The sequence below is a fragment of the Psittacula echo genome, assembly GCF_963264785.1.
Source record: "Psittacula echo genome assembly, chromosome: 7".
NCBI lineage: Eukaryota > Metazoa > Chordata > Aves > Psittaciformes > Psittacidae > Psittacula > Psittacula echo.
In genome coordinates, this window is record NC_137740.1 from 46180605 (window position 1) to 46206669 (window position 26065).

At 42.3% G+C, this 26065-nt stretch overlaps 1 protein-coding gene across 2 annotated transcripts in view; it reads left to right on the top strand.

Moving 5' to 3' along the window:
- Window positions 1–9395: 9395 nt before the first annotated feature.
- Window positions 9396–26065, top strand: part of DOCK10 (dedicator of cytokinesis 10) — a gene marked incomplete at its 5' end in the record, with an annotated part of 158152 nt that continues 141482 nt past the window's right edge. For both annotated transcript variants that reach the window (XM_080622390.1, XM_080622391.1), the window contains one exon: window positions 9396–9509. In XM_080622390.1, coding sequence (XP_080478516.1) covers window positions 9396–9509 — 114 coding nt within the window. The remainder of the gene's footprint in view (window positions 9510–26065) is intronic.

Here is a 26065-nt window from a genome sequence, read left to right on the forward strand (position 1 = left end):
TAAGTGTTACATATTTAAAGTTGCATCTTTTTTTCAGCTTTCCAAATGTAGTCATCTTTTAGGAACAATTGTTATGAAAATGACACCACCTCAGCATCTAGATCTGATTTTTACACTTCTGTGAACTCCACCTGCAGCTTGCAGTGCCAAAGCATTTTCAGTGTCCTAGTCCCATCAGCACTCTGGGTGTGGGTAGGAGGAAAGCATCCTATTTCTATTCTTTTCTCTTTGATCCACACATGAGTTATTCCCAGTTCCTTGCCCATGGCAGGAGGGGTTGGAACTAGATGATCAGAAGGTCCTTTCCAACCCTTTTCTATGACTGTTGCCTTACAAAGTGCTGAGAGACAGTGAGCCTGTAGTGGAACCTCATTTGGACCTGGATGCCACAGTGATTTCACCTGCTGGGAATATCTGTCACAGTTGATATAAATGTTTCAGTAAGTAAATGTAAAAATCCAGGTGGCTTATTATAATATGTGCTGAGGGCAAAAGCTGGACCAAGAACATTCTACATGACTGTTTTCACTGTAGGAGGTAAGAGTAAAGGCCATCTTTTAAACTTACTTTGTTTTCTGCACATGGGGAAATGAGGGGTTCTGTGTTTCACTGCACAGGTGGTAAAGTAAAAGGTAGCACATGGATAAAAAGAAGGGGTAATTATTTTAAAAATCTTCTCTTAAATGTTATGGCTGCATCTTTTCCCCCTCCCACATTGATTTAACTTCTGTGGAAGATGAATTAGAATACATGTGTAAATGCCAGGAGAGAGTTTGTCCCTCACATTAAAAATGTACTTCTGTTGTAAGTTGGAATCTTTTTGCTTATGCAGGGTAGAATGCCAAAGCTTGGTGAAATTAGTGGGGTTAGTCCCTTAACATTAATGAGATTTGATCACTGTCAATAATGTGATGTATCATTACTATCTACTGGAATCAAGAATCTGATAACAGCTTCAGGCTACAGTTGCAAGACTGTTTTTTAACACCCTTCTCTAGTTACGTTAAGTATATAGATAGTCAAAGCAGAGTACTTCTTAATCCATCTTGTTGAGTGTTTTTTATTTATGAGTACAGAAAAAGGAGAGAGATGCTGGCACCTGCCATTGTTACAGCCAGTGGGACAGGATTATCTTATGTTGACTGACGCTGGCAAAAGTTCATGTTAGGGTTTTCAGTTGGTCTCCTCCTTTGGTAGCTGTCTCCAAAGAAATGATGCAGGCATCTTGCCCATCTGTGCTCTCATTTTAAAACAAATCACTTCCTAATATTATTAGTATTTTTATACTCTGTTACTGTATTAGTACTTCTATTTATAGATGTTATCATATGCCCCTAAAGATTCAAGAAAACCATCAGAAAGAAGACATTTGATTCTCCAATGTGTAATATGTTTACACCGCTTGCTACTTTCATTTACATCCTGTGAGCTCCAATCTGAGCTTGACCTCAAATTGACCCTGTTGCTGGAGAGGTGAAAAGGATTTTTGTTTAAAATACAATCAGTCATTTTAAATTTTTATGTATCTAAATTTAAAAGTAAGCCCATTGCCATTCTCGTGTTGCTGTTTGTAAATAGCAAGTGATTGCTCAAAGGCATGCAAATTTTAAATATTTATATGATGAAAGCAGATTGGACACAGAGGCAGCTTCTAAACTCACAGAAATGAGATTTAATTCCAGATTTTCGCTTACATAAATCAGTTATAATCTGATGTTAGGCAAAGAGTTTATGCCTCAATGTGGACCTTTCCCTTCTTTCTCCTGTCAGTGCATCCTCGAGAGTTGTTAAGATGTTGGGGTTTTTTATTTTGACCTGTTTGTGACTGGATAGGAGGGAGACAGGGAAGATAATTTGATTATTTCCCTTCTTATTCCACAAACTCCCCTGTTAGGAGAGAACAAAGAGCAGCCTTTGGCAAAATAAACCTTTAGGAAGTAAATTTCAGGATGCGTGTTTTCGGGGTTTTTTCTGACACATATATGGTGTAGCCCTACAATCACTTTGTCTGACTCAGAAGTGAGGATGGAACCAAGAGTCTTCTACCTTGGAAATACATGTTTATGTGTGTACCAGATTATATCAGTTTGCTCTGCAAAACTGTTCTGAGCGTTTTCCACAAATAAATCATGTCTGGCAATGGTGATTTTGCCGTGTCCAGACAAGAATCCAGGGGGGATGTGGGAGGCACCTTACATCTCTCTGCATTTTGATGGCAAAGCGAGTGGGGAGATTTGGTCTCGCAGCTGGTGTTTGTGCATGTAGCGAAACCAAAAGTGATTTCAAACACTGTGTGAGAGGCAGGAGGAGAAATAGAGAACCCCAAAACCACAACATGTGGCCATGTTTCCACTTTGAGGAGCAGGCTGTAAGAGCTGCGGGGTGTGTGTTTGTGGTAGAGCCTAGGCTGTGCAGTGGGGACAGAAATGCCTGCTGTCACACAGCCCAGCAGCCAGGAGAGCTTGGGCTGGTGCAGTGAATCCTAGTTGCCTTTCTAGCATGGTGATAGAATATCAGTCTTGGAGCAGAGGAAAGGCCTCTGCTTTTCTTGTGACATTTCAGGATAATTCCTTTACCTGTGCAGGCAGAATTTACCAGTGGAAGACAGTGGGAGGAAGGCAAAGTAAGGGGAGAAGCTGCAGTCCTGGCTGTGGTTAGGGATGCACAAACTGGTGGGATGCATTCCCTGTTCAACCTCCTCCACTAGTGGAGTGCTCTGACTGCAAACTCCAGCAGGTAGGTTTGCATTTGCTCAAATGGAAAAAAAAAAAAAAACCAACCAAAAACCAAAATTCTTTTCTCTCCTAAAGAAAATACTGATTTGTGTCCCATAGATTCATCCTTTTCTTTTCACTCATGTTCTGCCATGCAGAATTTGCAGTCTGCAGGGTAACTGTTCCCCACTGCTGCTCCTCGCCTGGCAGCAGTACCTCGCTATAGGCATCTTTCTGCACCCCAGCTAACCACCACATGAAGTGGGCAATGATAGGTTCAGGCTTTACTTCCTACTGCTTTCAATTGGACCTGTACTCTACTGAACTATATACTGACCTTTCTGCCTTACTTGTTTTGTCTGTTTTGTGCTTTGGTTATGATTGCCTCCCTTTTCAAAGGAGTTGACTGCATTTGTTTATATGCAGTGTCCAAGAGGTTTGGCAGAGGTAAAGAGAGGTTGGCTGGTTTTGCTATTTATTTTTATACTATAGACCTTCTAGTCTATGTGCTCTGCATTTTCATCAAGGAAGAGAGATTTGTGCAATATCTGCTTGTAAAAAGGAAAACATGGCAAATCATTCAGCTCGCTATCATGAGGATTATCCATCCAATTATGGTTGTGTTCAGCACTCACCACAGTTCATTTCCATTGGGAATGTGTACCTTTGAGGTAGCAGGCTAAACACATTTTAAAATAAAATTTAGAGGTCAGAAGACCTATCCTACTGATCATTTCAGGCAGTAGAAAAATCAAGCCGACTGCATGTTTAGAAGAGAAAAAGAAGTCTCCTGGAATGCAACTCTCAATGCCAAGTACACTTTGTATAGAGTATCATGGAAAAACAGCGTTTAAAAATGGAAAGGTTGGGATCCTGACCTGATTGACTTCCACAAATGGTAAAATATGCTTACTGTTAAAGAAGAATACATGCTGTGGAGGTACAGGACAGGAAAGTGAGAATTAATAGTGTGAAGACAATCTTGCTTTTACCATCTGTAACTACAGTGAAAACTGTGCAGGTGGAGCTCTTACTAGAAATTTCAAGATGCTTTGAATATTCCTAAATGAAGACTGTGATCACATGGAATTACCTGAAGCTTTCATTATTTTATATTTAACTTTTCTGCCTGTTTTTCAAACTAGAGAGATAGCTATAATGATGCACACTTGTCAAGTGCTACGTGCAACAGTTACAATTTCCTCTTTAAAAGGTAAAGCCTGCTTGACCTATAGTTGTATTTGTGTGATTATATGCAATTTCACCAATGCAAAACATGACATGGATATGTGCTTCTCATGATGGCTGACCTCAGTCTATTTAAAAGTGGCTTAGTGTTGCAATTAAATCATGAACAAACTTGTGTCTGCCCTACCAAATGGAGTCTCTTAGCAGTGTAGAGTTAACGTAATTGATAATGGGGGAATGTCTTGAAATGGAGAACACATCAGTCGCCCACTGATTAAGGTAAACTTGAAATTCATTTGACATGATTTTCCTTGCAGCCTCTATGTTAGAATTTAACAGAATTTCTAAAATGAACCTAATGACACAGCCGAGATAGGACATGTGAAGAATGAGTCTTAGAAGGGCCATGTAGTGATGTGTGTATGCATGCAGGTTATGTATAAACACCAAACTTCTTATTTTCTGCATATTTAAGAAAGGCACTCTGAATTTAAAGATGCCTGTAGTCCATGGGTGCCAGAGCACTTACAGCATAAGATGGCTGTCTTGTGAATCACTTGAGTAATGCTTCTGCTCCATAAAGGTGCATAAACATATATGTGAATCTTCTCTTAAGAGGCTAACACAGCTGTTGCAAATTCAAGGGTTTACTTTTACACAGCTGAATTGGAAAGCACTTTTTAAATGCACTAGCTAGTTATTTATGATGGTGTTCTTAATGTAGTGTTTGAATGCCTCATAAACAGTATTGATCTTGCACTTACACAGCTGGTCAGAAAATGGAATAAAGAATTTAGATGAAAACTTCTAGTGGAACTCCAGATCTGAATGAGACTGATAAACAGTTTAAAATTATTACCATTAAATTAGTATTAATTCCTTTTGTTCTTAAAAATATTTACTTACAGACATATCTAGCCTTCTTACTCATTTGGACCTCGTGAACTAAACATTTGAACACCTTTAAACTGCATCCATGGTGGGATAGCAAAGTGTTATATATCCCATCTTTCAGAGGGAAGTCAGACAGAGTAAGATAAGCTCTGCAGAACAGGAATCAACCCAAGTGTCCAGACTATTGCCTTAATCATTAGGTAGTGCCTGCTTTACATTTCACGTTATACAAGTTTAAGACCATGCAAATGCTGTTGCATAAAAACCTGTCATTAATAGTAAATCTTCAATAGATGCAGCTCTAACATTATAGCTTCTGTAGGGGGATGTTGGAGGCCATACTGCTGAATGAGCCCTCTGTCATTAAATACTGCAAGGCAGCCTCATATTTTGCATCTCTTACACTCTTATAACTGTGAATAAAAATAATTTTCCCTTTTATTTTTTTGTTTTCCTTGGTTGTCCTCTATAGTAATTTTTATCTTTTAAAATAGTAGTTCCATTTCTTCTGTAAGGCACTTGTAGATAGATTTAGGTTTATTTGAGTTTACATGATATACTCATTTTTCTGGCCACTTATTTGTTTGCATGCCCTTGTCAGAGATATACTATTAAATGTGTTCTCATTGGAGCTGTGTACCTGAATACTATATCTGCTTTCAATATAGCAGATTTTTTCCTGCAGTGTTCTTTTCTTCTCAACTTCATATGCTTAATACTCTAAAAGAACAAGAATTTTGACCCAGCAATGTAACCAAACATGAGGTCAGATCCGGTATTCATTCCATAATTAAGGAAAAATATTCTGACCTCGATGACCCTGTAAAACAAATATAAGGCCTATCTTAAGCAGCGTGATTTCGAGTTATGAATCTTTATAAAAAGCTTACACGTTTGCCTGGTGTTTGAGGTTTACACTTAATTACCTACTTGATCTTGATTCTTTAAAGGCATACATATGTTAATTGATTAGTATTAATAGTTCTACTCAGATCAGTCAGTTGGAGCTCTTCAATAATAAGCCTACATCCTTACAAATCTAGCACAAATGGTTAAATTCCTATAGAAACCATACATAGTCTATATCAGGAATCTTGAAATATTCGGAGCCACCCCATCACCCTCTTAACTGTCTTGCTCAAACAGGCCAACTGGAGCTAATGATGATTCTACGCAAGCAGCTGCACCCCACCTCATCCATTAAAGAAGGTCTAGCTGAGTGGCTGGAAACTTATTTCTCTTAATATCCTTCAAGCTAAAAGCCTCTTTTTGCAAAGTCTAAAGTTTGCAGTAAAATGGACTTGTAAATGTAGAATTAGAGGCATTTGCAAGAGTATTACATTATAGTTTTTTAATTTGAGTATTGAAGGGGATAGTTTGCGTTTGCATGTTTTCATTTCTTTCTGTTATTATTTTGTGTAATTACATGATTGGCTCTGCATTAAACCTTGAAATAGATATATCACCTTGAATTTGGTAAGTTCACCCACTGTCAAATGTTAATCAAAATGTGAAGTCCCAAGGGAAGTCAAGTCTTGGAGAAGTAACCCGGACATAGTGCAGGTAGCAGCTACAGAGGGAGAAAGCACTCCTCAGTCCTGTGAAGGTGCCTTCTGCCTTGGTAGACTGAACTGTGCTCAACAGCAGTCATAATCATCCTATAAAGGGTGGATGCCTGCAGGCTGGTTGTGTGTGCCATGTTCTGCAGATAGTGGAATCATTAAAGACCGTGCAATGCTATCATTTGAAATAAATGAGATGGAGTGGGAGCTAGTTAGGAAGTGAACAGTGGGGTCTTACAAATTTCTGAATTACTGGACCAATTTAAAAGGCACTTGCATTTAAAATCATGTTAAAAGAGTGAGCATACTTGTGTTATCAATGGTGACAGAGGTGGCTGAATTCCATGTTTTGCAAGTGGCTGCATCAGCAGTGACAACTTTTAAGTTGTGCTAGAAGCTGTGGAAGACCATGTGGGCTGGAGAATTAATTTCATTGCACACAGGAAGAAGTTCAAAACCCAAGAGACAATGAAGCTACATTATGCTTTTTGTGAAGCTCTGATAATAACAAACCACAGCAGTTTCACTTTGCAGTTAGTGTGTGCTGATAATGGTATAGAACTAAGGTTGTGAACAGTGACAGAAGAGGCAGGGGGCAGGCATTACATCAGTGAAGAAAAATGTTTGTGTAGAAATTCATATCATCTCTCTCAGAGATACAGGAAATCCAACTTTTTCACTAATCAAATTAGTGAAGTTTTCAGGGGCAAAGAAAACTTAGGTAAAATGTTAGAACACTCACACTCATGAGTAACTCTAAGACAAGCCAAAAGAATTAATTTCGCATTATACCATACCATAATTATTTGGTAAACAACTATATGAATTGCAAAATCCTGGACACTTGTGCTTTGCACTACGCATGACAATTTCAGAGGCAGCAAGCTGAGCTCCTCATTGACAAAGCTCCTTGCCCAGACGATCACTGAATGCTTATTAAGGGGTGATAATAAAAAATGTGTTATATTTAATCCAGCTGCCTTTTTTTTGCTCATTGTTTCAGTATTTGTGGATAGTTCTTTCTTTCCTGCGGGCTTGAAAATGTTTGTGGTGCAGAAACAGCTGGCTCTTTTATTTCTTGATGTCTACTAATGGATTTAAGCAGCCAACTGCTCACTGACAAGTATGTGTGTATTCGCTCAATCCCTAAGTTGCCCGTGTATAGCTGTGAAGTGAGAAGAAATGTGGAACACAGGCTGCTGTTGCCTGAACACAGAACTGACCACACTGAGTAGAAGCAGCAGTACTATGCCCAAAGCCAGGGATGGCTGCAGGTTCCTGCCCAGGATTATGGTGGTTATTCTCTAAAAGTAATTTTCCAGAATGTACATGCACATACTGGATGGAGGATATCGTTGATTTTCATAATTCTTTCTCACAGATGCCGCAATGTGTGTGTACTTTGCTGTCTGCGACAAATTGCAGTCAGATTTATCATAAATTACATGTGTGTTGCAGCAGAATGTTTCCTTAGAGTCACTGAGGCTATTTACTCTTCTTTTTAATTTGTGGGTCAAATTTCTCAAAAGCAAGAAAACTTTTCTCATCCAGTAGTACTTTTTTATTGCGCTTTAGCTCCAAACATGTATCGCCTCCAAGATATTACAGGATAACACCTGATGAATGCTAGAACTATCTAGACTAGTATTTGTAATTGTCTTAAACCAGTTCTGGAGCACTTAGCACACTTCAGATAATTCACCTTACTGGGAAATGTTTCCCTTGCAGAGGAATACTTAAACTCTGGGCTGTGATGCCCTGCTATCATTGCTGCCTTTGGTATTTTTAGTCATCTTGGAGGAGAGAACTGGGAGCTATGCAGAAGCTGAAGTGAATTCGTAGCACACTGGTGCCTATGGTGACTTACAGCCAACTGCCTCGAAGCAGTCAGCATGCTCCTCAGTGCAGATGCAAGCCAGGAGTTCTTACAACATTTAATTCCCTAATACAACAGTCAAACTAAATGTTAACTGACTCTGTTGGCTTTTGAGCCTCAGCACCTTTGTAGCTTGAAGTGTTGCCCCCACACTTGTGCAGCACCATTGCATTGTCAGGGATTACACCTGAAGTTCCTCGGGTCTTATTTTAAGCCTTTTACAGGGATTGCCATGCACTCAAATGTGTGATCACTCATAGTTGCCTCCTTTCCCACACCTACCAGTAAATGATGAAAATTTTGCAACAGAGTAAAATGTAAATATTCATGCACAAAGAAGTTCAGACACAGCTCTTGGCAATATTGTAATCTCCCCATTGCAGCTTGGCGCTAAGGTGTAAAGCCATATTCCCACTGACAGAAGATATGACCATTCTGCTAAGGGGGAAGAACTGTGACTGTTGTGTGACTTCTATGGGCTTAAGTGGCTAAACTCAATTGTGTATCGTCAGAGTTTTCCATAGTGTAGGAACGGGGATGCCAAGCCAACTGGCAGAAGGACTGGATGACATCCAGCCTCACTCAGTACAGGGGCCGCAGCAGTCCTTGCTACTTGGCAAATGCTTCCCATCAGCTTTGAGGACGGTGGGCTGACCAGAGAGTTGATTTCACATGAAACCTGCTGGCTGGGCTCTGGGTTCGGCTGGTGAACCGATGTGTCCACGCTGGCAAGTGGTTAATAGCAAGAATCGCTATTCCTCTCGAACCCAACCCAACCGCCATCCTGGCAGAGCATCCTTTGGCGACTGCACATACGCAGAGGGGGGCCCGGCTCGGGCTCCTTTCAGCACCCCGGTCCCCATTCTCCTCCGGGGCCTCCCTCGGCGCGCAGCCGCCTCGGAGCCGCCGGGGCGGGAGCGGGACGTTCCCGCGGGGCCGTCCCGGGGCCGAAGCTCTGCCGCGCCGCACATGGCTAGCGAAGGTGGCGAGGGCGCGACGCTCCCCCGGGGAGGGGCTGCCCATTTGCCGGCGGCGGGCGGCCCCCGCCCCGCACACCCCTCCGTCGCGGGGGGAGCGGGAGGGAAACCCCCAGTTCCGCTTCCTGACGGCGCCTCGGCCCGGGAGGAGAGCGGCGGCCAGAGCGCGGGGCTGCCGGCGCCCATGGCCGGCGAGCGGACGCGGCGCTTCACGCGGAGCCTGCTGCGGCCGGGGCAGGCGGCGGAGCTGCGGCACAGCGCGGCGGCCGCGGCCGCCAGCGGGCGGCTCCAGCAGCGGGTGAGTGCGGCGGGCGGGGCAGCGCCGGCCTGAGCGGGGCGGCTGCAGCGGGGAGTCCGGAGCGGGCACCGGCTGAGGTGCGAAGCTCACCGGGGAGCCGGGAGGGGCGCGGCGCGGCGGGCAGCCCCGCGGGGACCGGAGCGGAGATCGCCGCAATGGGTCGCCCGGCTCGGGCGCCTCGTCGTTCGCTGCCGGTGCCGCCGCGCCTCCTGTCCGCGCCTCCCCGTGTCAGTGCTACCGACGATTACTGCCGTTCCTCTCTTCTCGGGAGCGTTCTGGCTGTCTTTCTTTCCCGCGTTTCGCCATGTCTCTTTTCTTTTGAATGAGTTTTGCACGGGCAGATGGAGTGATACACGAAGAGTGCGTTATCAGTGGTAGAATGAGCCTGGTGTGCTCGGGGTACGGGACCCGAGCTCTCCAGGTCTCTGAGTAGTTGTCAGCCACGTGATTTTTAGGTACTTCATAGACTGTATGCTAGTGTATAACCCTAGCTACCGAGCTGAGTGTGTGCTCTTGGTGTTTTCCACTGGAAACCCCATGGAAGGAGGCCTCATGTGCCATAGAAATACAGACCCTGGTTTTCCTGGCATCATTCGCTTCTAAAATGCACTGCATGAGGCTTCAATCCCCACATGTGTCCATCGGTGGAATAGCATAAAAGGGCTGTAAGCTGTTACCACATTACTTTATCAGTGTTTTCTCTTCCCTTTATGTGGCTGTATGTAAAGACACAGATGGCAAACTGTTAGGGTTCACGGAGAAATGTCCACTAGGCTTTTTGAATCACTAGCCTTTTATGAGTCATTTATTAGCCATTTTCATATTAAGCTCACTTTGAATTTAAAGCTATGTGTTATGAGAGATAAATGACTCCTCCTTAGATGATTAAGCATATCATTTTTGTGAATCATGCAAGTCAGATAAATATTTTCCTTTTCTAGATTTTCAGGCAGCACAGCTCATGAAGTAGACTAAAAAGCTGAAACAGAGAAAGTTTTAAGTGAAATGTCAACACCCGTCAAAGCTTACCCCATGCCAGTGGCTCAATGCAATGCACTCTGTCTGCACAAAACGGGAAATAATACTGCAGCTACGTTCCCATGGAGTTAGTGGCCCGTTTCCGTCTTCAGAGGGACCTTGCCCACTTGAAATGGAGAGCAGTGCTAAAACAGCTGTCCTGCTTGGAGAAAGCAGCTAGTTCATGCTTCCGAACTGTCTGTGCACCAAATGCAAGCCCTTTGCTTTACCTCACTAGATTTGCAGTGCTTTTGCAGTCAGATTTGAAGGTCTTAATCAAATATTTCCAGGCTTCTGACACGTGAAAGTTTGGTAGAAACTTACTTGTTTCTCCTGACCTCCCTCAGAGGTTGTATGTGCTATCAGCCTGTGTCAAATCCTCGAGTGTCTCTACAACTGTACCACTGGCAGATATGCATGGCCCTGCCCTCTGGGCACGTAGAGAGCAGAATTTGCCCCGTTGTCAAACAGGATACACTACACTGATAAAGTTTTGGTGGGAACATTCTAGGAACTAACGGTTGGTTTGGGCTCTGCCCAAATGCTGTGTGGAATAGTTGTCCCCTAAGAGTGTGTTTAAGGCCGTATACCAGCTAAACTATTGTATTGTCTCTTTGCATCTTAGCATGTTATAAATGAAGCTCTATTAGAAGTATGTTTTGTTCTGCTGTGTCTCTGCTGCAAGAATGCAAAAAAACCCAGAGAATGATATTGATGAAATAGATCTGAATGTGATGGTCTGGTTCCCTTGAGAAGCATTGGGTTTTTAAGGTGTTGCGAACAGATCTGATACTGCTGACGTAAGAATATAGTGTTTCATTAACTGCTCATGCATTTGAGTCATATTTTATTCATTCTACCTTTAAAACATAAAGACTTCAGTTGTGGGGAGGCAAAAATCATCTACCGCTTCTGTGAGTCTGACTTCCTGTTGTCTGATGAAGTGTGTACTGGTGCTGGATTTCATCAGGGCTTTTGATTTGATATCTGAGGAAATGTAGTTTGATCTGCAAAGATGGTCTTTGAAAGGCACTGAAGCTAAGATTTGAAGGCACCAGGCCAAATTCTGGTTTCAGTTATATTGCTCAGTGGGAGCACTTAGGGACTTCCAGATGTTACATTTTATTCACCAGCAGGCACAATGGTTCTGAAGTCTGGGTTGCTTGCTGTGTTGAATACATATGGCTCTGGGAAACTTAATGAAGTTACCATACTTTTTTGGGCTGCCAGTAGTGTTGCCTGTGAAAGGCAAATTTTATCAGATACCTTATGCTGAGGACTCATGCTGGAGTAAAAAGCTGCTATTTTTCTAGCTACATCAAGTAGGAGTAAGCAGACTTAACCATTGCATCTTGGCTAGCAGGCAGAAGATCCCTTGGCAGCTATAACCAGGATTGCTGGTTGTCTGTAACCAGATTTGGGGCTGCCAGTGGAGCTGTGACGTTGTGTGTTGGGCAGCAATTGTTGCTTCTGGATTGATAATGGTGAGTGCCAGGACCAACAGGTCTCTTGGGGTATGTTTTCCAGGGAAGCTCCCCTGGCCTGTATGTCTTGCACACGGGGGGGATGCTGGCGTGGCACACCACTGTGGTAAAGCTATTTGGGCGTTATTATAGAAGAGTCCTGCTGGACATTAAATTTCTGTCTGAATTTGCTCTGGCTTTGTTGTACCAGAATTGAATTTTCTTACAGAAGAGAAAAATCTGATATATTCACTGTGTATTCAGTGACGTGCATCGGTTCTCATTGCGTCTTGCTCTGGATGTTATCAGCACCTTATATTCCAGTTATACTAAACCTGACTTGTGTGTGAGTGTCCTGAAAGTCATCAGAGCTGCTGTCATGAGTCTGCAAATAACCAGCTGCTACAGAGTAGGGAAGTGCAGAGATAAAAAGCGTAAAGCATTAAGTGCAAAGGTGGAAAGCGTGAAGAATTAAGTTAAAGGTGTAAAGAATGAAGCCTTCTGATACTGCTTTGTGTACGTCCTGTATTGAATTGCAGCTGGGCCTCTCTTAGTAGTATTTGCAGCAGCACCTGCAGTGAGGGTTGTTAGTGTTATAGCAATCTGGTAAGAGCCTAGGGGTCAAATGCCTATGCAACATAGCTGTGTTCCAGTAAAGTGGAATGTTGTCTTTTAGGTCTTCACTGTCTTCAGATATGTTGCTTTTTCTTTAGTATGCTTTATCTTTCCTTTTGCTCATGTTTATTCATTTAATATGGGAAATACAGCTGCTAGTATTCAGCACAGAAATCTGTTTGTAGAAAGAAAAAGTGTCAGTGTAGTCAGGGGAAAGGGGATGGCAGAAGTAAGGGTATTTATCATTTGGTGTTGTATTGTTTAACAGAGGAATTTCTGTAGTGCCCTGAAAGACAGAAGGTGGAAACAGAAGTTGAGGGTGGAATATGCACATGTATCTTGTTGGTGGGGAGTAGTAGCTGCAGTATTTTGGCACAAATAGCACATTCTACATTAATTACTCAACTCTTCAGCAGGTGGAGAGAGTGGTGCTATCAGTTAATAGTGTGTGGCAGTACTTCAGGTTGTTTCCATAAGTGCCTCGTTAAGCCTTTATGTAGAAAAGGCAATTCACCAACTTAGTCAGTGGAATAGATCAGTGTTATCTAGAAGGTAAATAATTTATTGTATTTTGAAACTTTGTTGCAAGATTCTTTGTCTATTGTAATAGAAAAGGCTTTTTTGAAAGTTGCTTTATGAACACTCTGCGCACAAGAAAGGGAAATTAATATGTTGCTTTGTTTGTGTCTGTAGCTGCAGCAGTGCTTCCTGGGAGTTTTTAAAGTAGGGATGGGGCAGTCAGTGTTCCTAGAAATGGGCTCGCTGGCTGCTTAGTTCTACGCTTTATGTGATGCTGTTATTTCCAGATCTCAATTAATTTGGCTAAGTACTGCTTGCTGAAGTACTCATCCTTTACATAAAGTATTGTGACATTGTTTTTATAAAAGAGCTGTGGGGGGTCTTGATCCTCATCTCTTTTCTGTACTTAAACAAGTAAATAGTAGTCTGGAATTGGGCTGTTGCTCCACATGTCTTTTTTTTGGCAGACTTTTCTTTCCATCACATTGCAGCCAAGCACTGAGTTGTGTCCAATGTCCTTGTACTGTCTCTAGTACTTGGCTGTCTCTTTTGAGCGGAAAGCTGGATTACATGGCTTTTTTTCCCCACAAAATGGGTTTCTCTCCTTGTTATATTACCTGGAGCCACTGTAATTCCTCACTGAAACAACAGTTTCCATTTGTTTTCAGTCTGTATTTTATGTGGTATTTTCTTCACAAATAATAAAATCTTGATGTTGTCGTTGATGTTTGTAGTTTGGGTAGGTAATGAACTGTTGGAGGTTTTTTTGTGACTCCAGCAGCATGTTGTAGTCTCTCAAGGAAAGTAATGTATATTATTCACAGCCTCACAGGGAGCCCTCACTGCCTTGGTACCCTGAATAATAATAATAGAGCTTTGACTGTGCATATACTGTTGGATCATACTGTATGGCCTTTTCTCATTACGTGGCCATGCTTGAATTGGTCTTCCATGTTAAGAATCAGGCCAGTGAATGAAATAACACTGAAAACTTCATATATTGAGAAGGTACAGTGTTAATTGAGCTATTCCAAAGACAGAAACTGAACTATGAAAGGGTCCTTTTTCTGACAATATTCTGATGTATACTGTTTGTCTAGGGTGAACCAAAGCAAGGCATTTATATGACAGTGAATATGCCATGGTGCTCTGTACAAAATAGGCTCTGTGTGGTTGTACATACGTGTATATTCACAGTCTTCACAGTACAGTCTTCACTTTTTGTCTGTTTCCCTGTGGACTTCTTAATGTGTTGGCTCTTTGTCACTTCTGTGTTTTCTGTGGTTAAGGCTGAGGTGATCGCCTGGTGAAGTAATCTTAAAAGCACGTGCATAAAGTGAAAGACTCATCCCATTTTGGCGGTTGAGGAGAGAGAGTGCGTTTATTCATGGCACAGGCATAAGAGAATATTATCTACAGTCTGGAGCTGGTAGTTCTGCTTTTGTGAGCCTTTCCATTTGAGATAAGTTATGGTTTGCTCAGGGTGGACAACTTGTCAGGCAATTTCTGATGTTAGCAACCTTCTGGGAATGAATGCTGTACAATATTAAACAACTTGTTTGTGTTGGTATTTTGCCTGTGAACCTTGTTGGTGAATCTGTATTCCAAAATTCCTGTTTAATTAATATGCTGTGCAACTATTCGATATGCTGTTCAAAGACAAGACCCACACTATTTGCAGGTAGTCTCCTTCCAAAGCAAATTTTTGTTCTGAAATGACTGATGAATATTTTCGTAGCTGTTCTTCAGTTGGCGTATCCCAGGGGCACTTGCAGTGGTGTGGCCCTGACAAAAATCTGACCCTTTTCAGCTGGCTGCTGGAGCCCAGATGTAAGGGCAAACGAAACAAAGGACATGGGCAAGAATGCACTTCTTGCACATTCTCCAGCTGCTGGGCTCCCTCCTCTGCAGGCAGACAAAAGGGCCAAAGTCTTCTGAACAATTCTGGGAACTTCATCTGAGACTGGCACTGGGTATTAAATTGGTACTGAAATCAGGAAAAGTGGATAAGGGACGAGAGCCTCAGAGAGGGTGGAGACAGAGAAGGCAAGAAAATGGTTTAGAAAGAAGTTGAAAGTGTTGGAGAAAATGGGGGAAAAGAGAAAAGACTTTGTGGGTAAAGAGAGGCTGAAGAAGACAGTAAAACAAAGGAAAGAAGCGAAGAGAGCTGCAAAAAAGGTTTGTCAGGTTGGTGAATAACTCGTGCAAATAACTCCTAATGTGCAAGCCCAGGCAGTCATTTAGTAGGCAGGGACACTGAGACACTCGGATTTAAATGCAGAGTCTTTACTGTTTTCTACATCTGTCACTTGACTAACACGTTGTTTTAAATTCATGGGAAGTGAGTCAGCTTGAGTAACACAAAATACTCTCAGTTTATAGAAGCTGCATTAACTTTTTTCTCTCTCTTACGAGGTTAAATGAAGGGTCTGGGGAGGGAATGAACAGCAATAGAAACGAGACAGAGAATATGAAAAGTTAAGCCTCCTGTTGGCTTCTTAGGAGGGCAGTTGCACAGAGAGAAGGTTTGATATTGTGGTTTGTAACATCAGTTCTGCAGTACATATGTCACTTCCAGAAGTCAAAACATGTTTGGAACTTTTCTAGCACAAGGTCAAAAGCCTATGAAATAGTGACACAGATGTGATTATTACACAAACAACAAAGACTTACTTGCAGAATGTGTAATGGTTCCAGTTTAGGATTGCCTGCATTTCACAGAACTCAACAATAATTTTCTGAAGCTAGATTTTATTTGTGGTCTGTTTTATAGCAGCTGTGTATTTTATATTGGGAAATGCAAGCTTTATCCCTGGTTTTGTTGGTAAGAAAAACAAAACATCAGAAGCTAAGTGCCTGAGATCATGCAATAAATCTATAGTAAAAGCCTTAGAATGATTGTTCCAGAGTTTGTACCCATCATGTGCTGTCCTGCCCCATACGGCTGAACAATTTCCCTGGCTGTTAAGACTGTTTCGTAGTCTGTCCCACTGTTGTCCTTACTGATATGGGCATTTTTTCCCTGTCCTGTAAAAATGTAAGAAAACTGAGAGCTGCCTGCCCTTTATGTGCTTGTTTAGTGTAACCAGCTTCTGCATGTTGTCCCTTTCTGGGCAGAACAGAACCAGGCTGTAAGTAGCAGTGGAGTACGAGAGCACCAAGCTGCAGTACTGCTAAATGGTGGTATGTGTCAATGAAGCCTTCCAGAGCCATTCTCTTATACAGGAGAAACTCAGGAGGCTTTTTCTTCTTATTATTTCCACCCCCTCCCTCCTTTGTTTTGAAGGTTGGGTTCACAATGCAGCAGTTTATTATTTTTACCCCTCCATGTCAATGGTACATACTTACAACCTAAACACATTGCTTAAATATATTTTTAGTGGATTACTTATAATCTCTGGTACCATTTTTCCCTCCCATAATACACACAGACAAGAGGTCAGTGTTGCTTTTTGTGATCTTAAATTTTATACAAATACGTGGAGCACTAGGGATGGTGCTGCCCAGTCTCTCCTCCCCAGTTTGTATTCAGGGATTTAACATCCAGCCTCTTTGTTCTAGTACTGTAATGTTACTTTTCAGCTGCAACCCAAACACTGTGTGTTTTGGAACACAATGTAATGTTTTGAGATGACATAATGTAGATGTGCTGTAAGCTTGTATAAAAATACGTCAGATGGGGAAATCTGGATACCTTTGTGATATATGCAGGTTCATACTGTGCAGACAGCAGCATTAGGATCCCAGGTGAGTATAGTGAAATAGGTGCCTCACTCCAACAGGAGTCTTCTGCTGCCTCAATGAAACAAGGTTTTATCTGTTTAGATTCAAATAAAAACCCCAAACCCAAAAAAGCTTAAAAATGGAAGAATGTAGACTGTATTACATTTTAAATTACGTATTAACTAACTATTAGCTTACTGCTGGAGTTTCTTCCCACTGTTCCTGTTGTGCAGTTGGTATTGTATGCATTGTACAGAAATTTAGTAAGCTGTTAATGCTATAGTGATTTTCTTAATTCTGAGTGCAGTTTTCCACTTCTGTTGTGTGGTGAAAGTACAAGAAAACTGTCATTGAGTCTGAAATGGGCTTTTTATCTTTGAGAGTAATGTTGGTTGCCTTAAAGCAAACAAAATTCTAGGTTACTTTGACATATTGACCTAAATTAAATGATGTAGATATAATGAAATTTAATGAATGCAGTGGAGTTGGATGGGACAGAGGGGAAAAAAGGTGCTTGCATTTTTAAGTGTTACCATTTATCAGGAAAAATAGTAAAGAAATGTTCTGTCTGAAACTGGAATGACTGGGTATGTTTAGCATAGGAAAAAGGGAAAAGTCTTTATTACCTTTGGGTTTGGTTAACCATAGTGGATTTTAATCTTTAAGCTGTCATTGTTTAAAGGCATTATTTGCCCATGTCTGTTTACTGCTGGGTGTACCTGTTTTTGCAGCTGTGAGCAGACTGATGGATGTCAGCTGGTTTTTAAGGAATCTACTTCTAATTTATAGTCAAGAATGAAATTCTGGACTCTCAGGTGTCTCATAGCACATGCCTTTCCTTTTCTAGGAGTAAGCTCTAGAGGCTCCCCATGTGGGGGGCGCAGTGGCTCTGCGGAACAAGACCTAGAAACATCTTTTATCCAAAATGCGTCTGGAATGCTTTAACTACGGGTTAAATGTGTCTGTGTTTTGATGTAGGTTCCTCAGAGATCTTTGTTCTAGATTGGTTTAGGGTTTGGTTTTGGGTTGGGGTTTCTTTTTTCCTTCTTCGAAGGGAGAGGTTGGCATGGTTTGAAGGAAATACACTTCTAAAGTATGAGAAACTTCTCCTGTGGGTTTGAGGGGGTTTTTGTTGTTTTGTTTTGGTTTGTTTTTTGGGGGGGGGGGTTGCCAGGCTGTAGGACATTTTGAGAGATTTGCAAACCTGACGGGATTGCACACCCTGCCCTCCCTTCTCACAATCTTCAGACTTACAAAAAATGATTCATTAAAACTCAAACCAGAATTTTGTATTTTGCACGAGTTAGAGGAATCTGTGAAGAGCTGCGGGTGGTTACTGGCAGTTTTCTGGTGACAATTTTACCCATTTCTCTGTATTTCTTCTTGATAGCAGTATTCCTCTTTCATTTCTTTTTCCCGGTCCGTTTTCTATGTTTGCTCGGTGACTAGAATTAATGAAATACAGAACCAATGCCAAGCTTATCACTTGCAAGCTTTGAAGTACAGCCTAGCTGGGATTAGCGTGGGCCACTGTCACAGTGTGCCTGTGATGCTCGGCACAAGCCCTGCTTTTCTTGCACCTCTCTGTTTATTACCCTGGTTCCCTTACCCTCCTGTACATCAGATGCTATTCCCTCTGTGTCCAGTCCCTCTCTCTCTTCTGTCATGTCTAGTTTATGTTGAATTTTTAGACAGATCCTCTCCACTGTGTTCATGATTTGAAACTCTGAAAAAGTTTCTTGTCTCCATTTTAAATGTAACCTCCCTTACTTCCTCTCAGATTTGGTACTGCCATAATGCATGTCTGTTCTGTGGCATTAGTGTCCATGGGGGATACTAGGCTTACTCCATCATTGGCATCTATATTGGCGTCATTTGGTATTGTGTTTGTAGAGCATTTACACTGTTTTTGATACTTGTGTGCAAGTACTTGCTAGGGAGTGGGGTGGGGAAGAAATTTTGTACCCTCTACTCCCTTGTGGAGTGTTTGAGCAAGAGCAAGTGTCTTCATCCTGGCCCATGCAGGCTCCCGACTCTATACTGTGGGTGTGCTTGGGTGCTGCTGCAGCTGGGAGGTAGGGGAATGAGCACATTGGGATGCTCCAGTTTGCAGATGATAATGACCCCTAAAGTGCATGACTGAACAAGTATTCTGGGAGAAGAGACCTGAGAGGCAGGGAGAGGACTGCTATGGTATGTAACAGAGCCTTGGTGGCTTCTAACCCTGGAACTACTTTTCCCATCCCTTCTGCTGTGAGACACTTGTTGCTTCTTCCTCCTTATCCTCTTTCCACTTCCTGCTGCCTTGCTCTTTTAGCCGTGTGCAAGCTCTAGCAGCCCTGGTTGAGAGTCCAAGCCAAAAAGTCAGCAGAACAAAGAAAGGAAAAGATTGCTTATGCCCCGATACTGCATAAAATGTATGTGCAGTTTGAGAGAGAGAAGGATGCCAGTTCTGCATATCCCTGTTCTTTCCCCTTTGGAAGCAAATACAGCACTCCTTTCCATGTTGTGGGTAGCCACAAGAGAAAGTAGTCGGAGCTTGTTGAGTCTCTTAGAGTGAAAGTGATGGTCTGAAGTTGGCCTGGGGGCTGTTGGTCGGACTGTGCTGGTTTAGATAATAAATAATCTTTGGAGTCCGTCCATTGAAAGAGCTTTCCCCAGTGCTGTGCAAATACCATGGCACATGCCAGGCTTGATGTCTTTTGTTAGGAATGTCTCTGTTGCATTTCACAGGCTATAAATTAATTTGGGGTATTTGTAACAATGTCAGTCCCTCTTTGAAGATAGAAGTATACAGCCTTTTTACTGGCTTTGGGGTTTTTTTCCCCCTTTTCTGTTAGTTAGAAGAGCCTCAAAAGTAATCTGCAGTCTTGAAAGTGGTGCAGTGGCCAGCACATGGCTATCCTTGGGATGGAACCGTTTCATGACTTTGAACTTTCAAGCTATGCTGAACAAAATGCAGGAGAGTGCATAGTACAGAACAACTGTGCATTGGCAGGAAAGACCTCGATAAAACAAGTCCTGGGTCACACCTCTGATTCTGCTTGCAGAGAGAAAGAGAGTAATGAGTAAGTATTAAAAGTAGTAAGGAGACTTTGATATTTATTACAGAATGTCATGTGGGCTGTGAGTTTTGTATTCACATATTTGCAATGCATGTTAAACTACATGCTGAGCTATCATGTCTTCACTGTCAGTATATAGGCACACTTTCTTCCTTCCATTCATGCGTAGCAGGTGGGCTTCCAGCAGTGGCTAAAGAGCAGTTAGAGTAACAGTGCAGAAGTGAAATACCATACAGAGCTCTCATCTGAAAGCAAGTTACTGAAAAGCACCTGCCTGCTCCAAAGCTCACATCTCACTTTAAGCATTAGTTGCCTTTTACATGAGTAACAGTTGTTTTTCTCTTTGAGCTGTGTGATTGCACGGTGCTTCTGTTCTGCTGACTCTATTTCATTTAACAGCTAAAGCTGCAAACACTGGTGGAAGCTAAGTCGTAGAACATTAAGTAGAATTGAATGATGCTAGTCTCTTCAGTGTTGCATGAATTTATCCCAAGAATCAATGAGAACTGTTCTGGAGGTTGGTTAGAAGAACTTATAAAATGGAAATTCAGGAGATACTTGAGCAGAAATTTAGCTTATCTTTTTTTTGGTCAAATAATAACTTGTGGTTTAACCGCAATATTAGAAATCCCTACTGTACACAAAAAGTTGCAATCTAGGTAGATAATAACTTTTCTTCAGGTGCCTTTGAGAAACCTCCTGCTCCTTCTTTTTGTATTTCAAATACATACCCAAGCATTCACGTGCTTCTGTAGAGTTTGGCAAAGAATTTGAGATCATGAAACACACCAAATAAAAGTGGTTTCAGTTTGTTCATTTTGGAAATGGAAGAAGATGGGATGATTTTTTTCCATGGAGGAATGATGGTTCCAGTTTGCTGTGGATGTTGGCAATAAAATACCTTTTGCCTTCCATGTATCTTTTCTCCAGAAAGGGTAAGGGGATAACCATTTGCAGACCAATTCCAAGTGGAAGTTACAAGTTACTTGCATTGCAATAAGCGGTATGAATTGTAGTGCAGCAGGACACAGTAACTGAAATGCCTTGATGAGGTTTATCTCTTGCTTTTTGAAGTTCTTGCAAAGAAAACCCTTCAAATTGACAAAGCATGGCCTGTATGTTGTACTTTAAACATTATCTTACTTTCATTTCTTCATTCTCATATCTACAGACTCCTTGCCTTGCTGACCTTGCCCCTTCCAGTCCTCAGTCTTTGTTATTCTTTGTGTCTTCCTCCCACTTGTCTCCGAGCCTCTCTTAATGCCCCTCTGTATGCAGAGAACAGTGTGTCAGCTGTCTGTCAGGCACCCTATCTTTGCTTGCCATCCACACCATCTTAAAAGCCACTTCTTCCAGGAATCCTCCTTGCTAATTCTTCAAATTGATAGTCTCTCTGTTCCTTCTTTCCAGCAAACAGTCCTTCTCTTCACCACTAGAGAACAGTCCTGTGTTCTGTCTAGCCCTGCCTCTAAGCCCCATACTGTCAATGTAAAGGCTTTGGGTTTGGTAATATTCCTCTCTCCTAGCTTTAGTGTAAAGTTTTACATTAAACAAATGGTTTTGTATAGGTAACTGCTATTTGAGTGGCTGTTCATTAGATAAAATATAATTCAAATAATAGGTGGTGACTGTTCTTGAGAGAAGAACCTCTCTGCTGTGTCCGTTTCTGTAAAGAATTTCTGTGCCAGCAATTCCCTGTTCAGTACAATGTGGAAGACAGCACAATGTTTCGATGTGTGAATGTATCAATAGATTTATGCATAGTTTTTAATAGACTTAAGTAAATAGGTAGCTGCCAGACCTAACATATGATTCCTTGGAATAGGGTGGCATGCATGAGTTTGGGGCTTTTAAACAGAGATACCTGCCATTTAAATTCCATGATGATGGACACTGGGATGTGCTAGAACAAAGATATAAGGGCAGCTATACTTGGTCTTGGTGCCCTGACTCTTCTGGGTTTCTGTTTCTTACTGCTGTTTCCCAGTGTGTCTCTTGGAAGAGCCCAGCTCCTGAGCCCAAAGGATCTGGCAGGAATTCAAATTTGAAAAAATAAGTTTCTTTATTTTGGGGAAATGTTTGTGTGATAAAGAATGGGAGTCAGCAAATTTATTCTAATTGGGGCTTGAAAAACTGAGGTATAAACTCTGTATGCTGCAGCAGCAAGGGGTTGGTCTTCATGTGACAGCTCACCCCTGGCTCCAGCTGAGGTAACTGGGTCTAGCATCATTCCAGCAGCACCTCTTGAATCCATCTTGCAGAGTTTGCCTTGCATCTGGTAAGCCTTGGTTGTGTTACCAATGCAGAGCTGAAAGCAGATGTGCTTTAAGAGTGATGGTAAGAGGAAGATTGCTGTGAAGGAACAGCAGCAAAGTGGACCTTACCATTTTGTTCCCCAAAACCAGCTGCGGTGCAAAGGGACACATATCAACTCACTGCTGGTAGTTAAAAGGATGGAACTTTTTAAATAAAGAAGTTCTTGTATGTGTGGCTATTAATAGTTTAAAGTGCAAGACTTACAGGAATTGCAACTAAAGAAATGAAAAGAAATCTGAATTTCCTCTCATGTGTTTCCTCTTCCCCACCCTTTTTTTTCCTCTCACTCTCCCCCTCCTACCTTCCTCTTTATTTTCTTGGAGGCTTGAATCAGTGGAACTAGATACTTTTTCATGTAATGCTACAGTAGGTAAATGGTACTAAATGGGAATATTTAGGGGCAAGAAGATAATCTTTTTCCTTGTCTTTCAATTGTGGCTGTTGAGGGTGAGCCTTTGGCTCACTAACATCTGGAGCTGCCTGGAAATCTGCCTGCTTGTGTTTCTTTTGCTGTTCTCTGGGGCAGGTGTGAGGGTGGGTGTGTGTAACCATGTATTCTTTGATTTTTGGTTGTTTTTTTAACTTAAGTCCAGTTAAATGCTAGGTTTTGATTTAACAACTTCATGTACTGACAGCGCTGTGCCTCAGGGGGTACCACACTGAGATGGGTGTCTTCAGTACCAAAGGCTGAGCACATGAGCACACCATTCTCCTCTAATTCTTATGAAGAACTTTTCCTTCCTTGAACAAAAATACATGGAAGTAGTAGACAGCTTGTGATTTCATTCACTTAACTGCAGAAAAAAGATGAAGCAAAATTACAGTGGTCTCATTCTTTTTGCCTGTGTCAGAGCTCCCGCTGTTTTCAGGACCAGCATGCCAAACAGATCCTGCTGTCATTAGCTGCCAAGGACAATTTTAAAATATTCTTCTTTGTCTTGTTCAAAAATAAATGAAATTGATCCATGGCTAAGGAGTGATACTTTTTGTTGATGTTATCAGGGGCTCAGCTTAAGAGATATTTTATGTTTTTACGTCTGTCTATAAGAGTAGTAAAAACTATCAAAATGCAAGTGCTAATAGTATGACTGCTTTTAGACAGTTAGGCAGGAAATACTGTTTCCTGTGCTGTTTGTTCTGTTAGCTTTCCCATAAATATTAACCTATCTTGACTTCAACGTTTTCTGCTACAGTGGGACAGTCAATGTCAATAACAGACATTTTCTGGTTAAAAAAATTACATCATTTACCATTAATTCTTTTGATTGCAGTGTAATGCCTTCAGATTTCTGTCTGCATAATCAAGTTTGAAAGCAAGATTAGGTTTACATTTAAAGTATACTGGTGTGGTTTGCTCTTCTGTATGAGGTTAGAGCTTCCAGAAGTCATACGTCCTAAACCGGTCTGAATTGTGCTAAACGTGGCCTAATTGTTCTAAACTTGTCTGGGCTGAGCTGGAGTGGGCTGGGCTGGGCTGTAAACTGGGCTGAACTGGGTTAAATTGGGCCTGGGATAGGCTGGACTGGGCTAAACTGGGCTGGACTGAGCTGGCCTAAAGTGTGCTATGTTGGGCTAGGAAGGGCTAAACTGGGCTGAAGTGTACTGTGCTGAGCTGCGTTGGGCTAAGCTGGTCTGGAGTGGTCTAAATTGGGCTTAACTGTGCTAAAGTGGTCTAGAGAGATGTGAATTGGGATAAACAAGGCTAAACTGGTCTAAACTGTGCTGGGCTGTGCTAAACTGGGCTGAAGAGGGCTAGGCTGTGCTGGACTGGTCTGAATTGGGCTAAAGCCTGCTGAACTGTGCTAAATTGGTCTGGACAGGTCTGAATTGGTCTGAACTGAGGTCGCCTGATCTGAACTTGACTGAATTGGTGTGGACAGGGCTAAAGTGGGCTGAGCTGGGCTAAATGGGAATGGACTGTGCTAAAGTTGATTGTGCTAGGCTAAGCTGGGCTAAACAGGCTGAGATGAGCTGGAATGGGGTGGACAGGGCTAAAGTGGGCTGGGCTGAAGTGGAGTAAAGTGTCTGAACTGAGATTAAGTGGGATGTAGTGGTGTGCAGTGGGCTAAAGTGGGCTGGGCTAAGCTGGGCTAGGCTGGTGTAAACTGGGCTGGGCAGGGGTAAAATGGCATGGACTGTTGTGCGCTGGGCTGGACTAAGCTAAACTGGGCTGGGCAACATTGGGCTAAACTGAGCTGTACTGGATTAAAGTGGGCTGGACTGGACTCAACTGGGATGGGCTATGCTAAACCTGGCTGGTCTTGGCTCTATTGGGCTGAAGTGGGCTGGACCTGTCTGAGCCTGACAGGACAAGTCTAAACTGAGCTGAACTGGGCTAAACTTGTCTGGACTGGGCTAAATGGACTGGCCTTAAGTGGGCTAAACTGGACTGGAATGGGCTGGGTTGGAGTAGTCTGAGCTGGGCTAATCTGTGCTAAACTGAGCTGGGCTGGACTGAGCTCAACTGGGCTAAAGCGGGCTGAACTGTTCTTGTCTGGGCTTAGGTGTGCTGGACTGGGGTAAAGTGTGCTGGACAGGTCTGAACTGGGCTGAAATGCGCTGGACTGGGCTAAACTGTTGTTGGCTGGGCTTAATTGTGCTGGAGTGGGCTAAACTGGGCTGGACTGGTCTGAATTGGGCCAGACGAGGCTTCACAGGACTAAAGGAGTCTGGACTGTTCTATACCGGGCTAAAGTGGGCTGGAGAAGGCTAAACTGTGTTCTAGTCATACGCAGATGCTGGGTTCCTTAGCACTCCTTTTTCAATTGATGATTGTAGTGCCATTTGATAATGTGCTTCCTGGATCACCAGATAAATTTACATTTGGAGTAGGATGATGTATCAGTCTTCTCCATTATTTTCTTGAGATGAATTTTACCCTAGTCCCTTGAAACTCTGAGCAAATGCTATCCAGAGTCCCACAGGTAGCATCAATACCAAGATAGAGGTGAACTCCTTTAACCTTTCGCCATGGCTGTTTCTCTTGGGTGATAGTCATGTAAACACTGGTTCAGCAGGATGTCTACTTAGTGTAGTACCTCCTACCATAGTGCAGCAGTCTTTTATGGCTGGCATTCAAGGTTGTGGGTTTTGTTTGAATCAGATTCTGATACATGAGATTTGAAAGCCAAAGGATGCTGCCTCACAGAGTGGTGAGATCTGCTGATAAGCTTGTGATGGGTGGAGACACATTCTCTGGGTGTCTCACTTGAAATGCTGTGCCTTCCATTTCCCAGTGCTAACATACGCCACCAACAATCTGCCTCAGTGGTCTCCTCGGTAAATTGCCAACCTGATCTTTTGTGAAGAGTAGTCAGGTTGAATTTAGCTTTACTTCATCAGGAGTAAGACACTGATAATGAGAGTGAGTAATTGTAACCAAGTCTGTCCTTATGTGTGGCAGTGTGTGTTTGGTTGTGTGTATATGCCTTTATTTAGATGTAACTGTTCCTCATTTGCTCAGCTGCTTGACAAAACCATAACTGACAGCAAGGTGAGAGCTCTTCTGTTGGGTGCAGCTCTGTGTTACCATGAAATCATTGTAATGTTACATACAAAGTGATGAATGATCATTAACTTCTGACTAATCATTCTGACTAAAATCTTCTAAAGATTTTTTTTCCCTAAAATACCAACCAGAAGCCATATGTTTTTAGAGACTGTGTTACAGCTTAACTAACACAGACCAAACAACTTGTAGTTGGGCTGGTTTTGCTAATTTTGTACTTAGTAGAATAAAGAGCCTTGCGGATGTGAATGCTAATTGATACCAGCAACACAGGTTTGTTATTTTGGAGTTTTGTACGATTTTATTCTCTTCTGGAGTTCATGTAAAAGA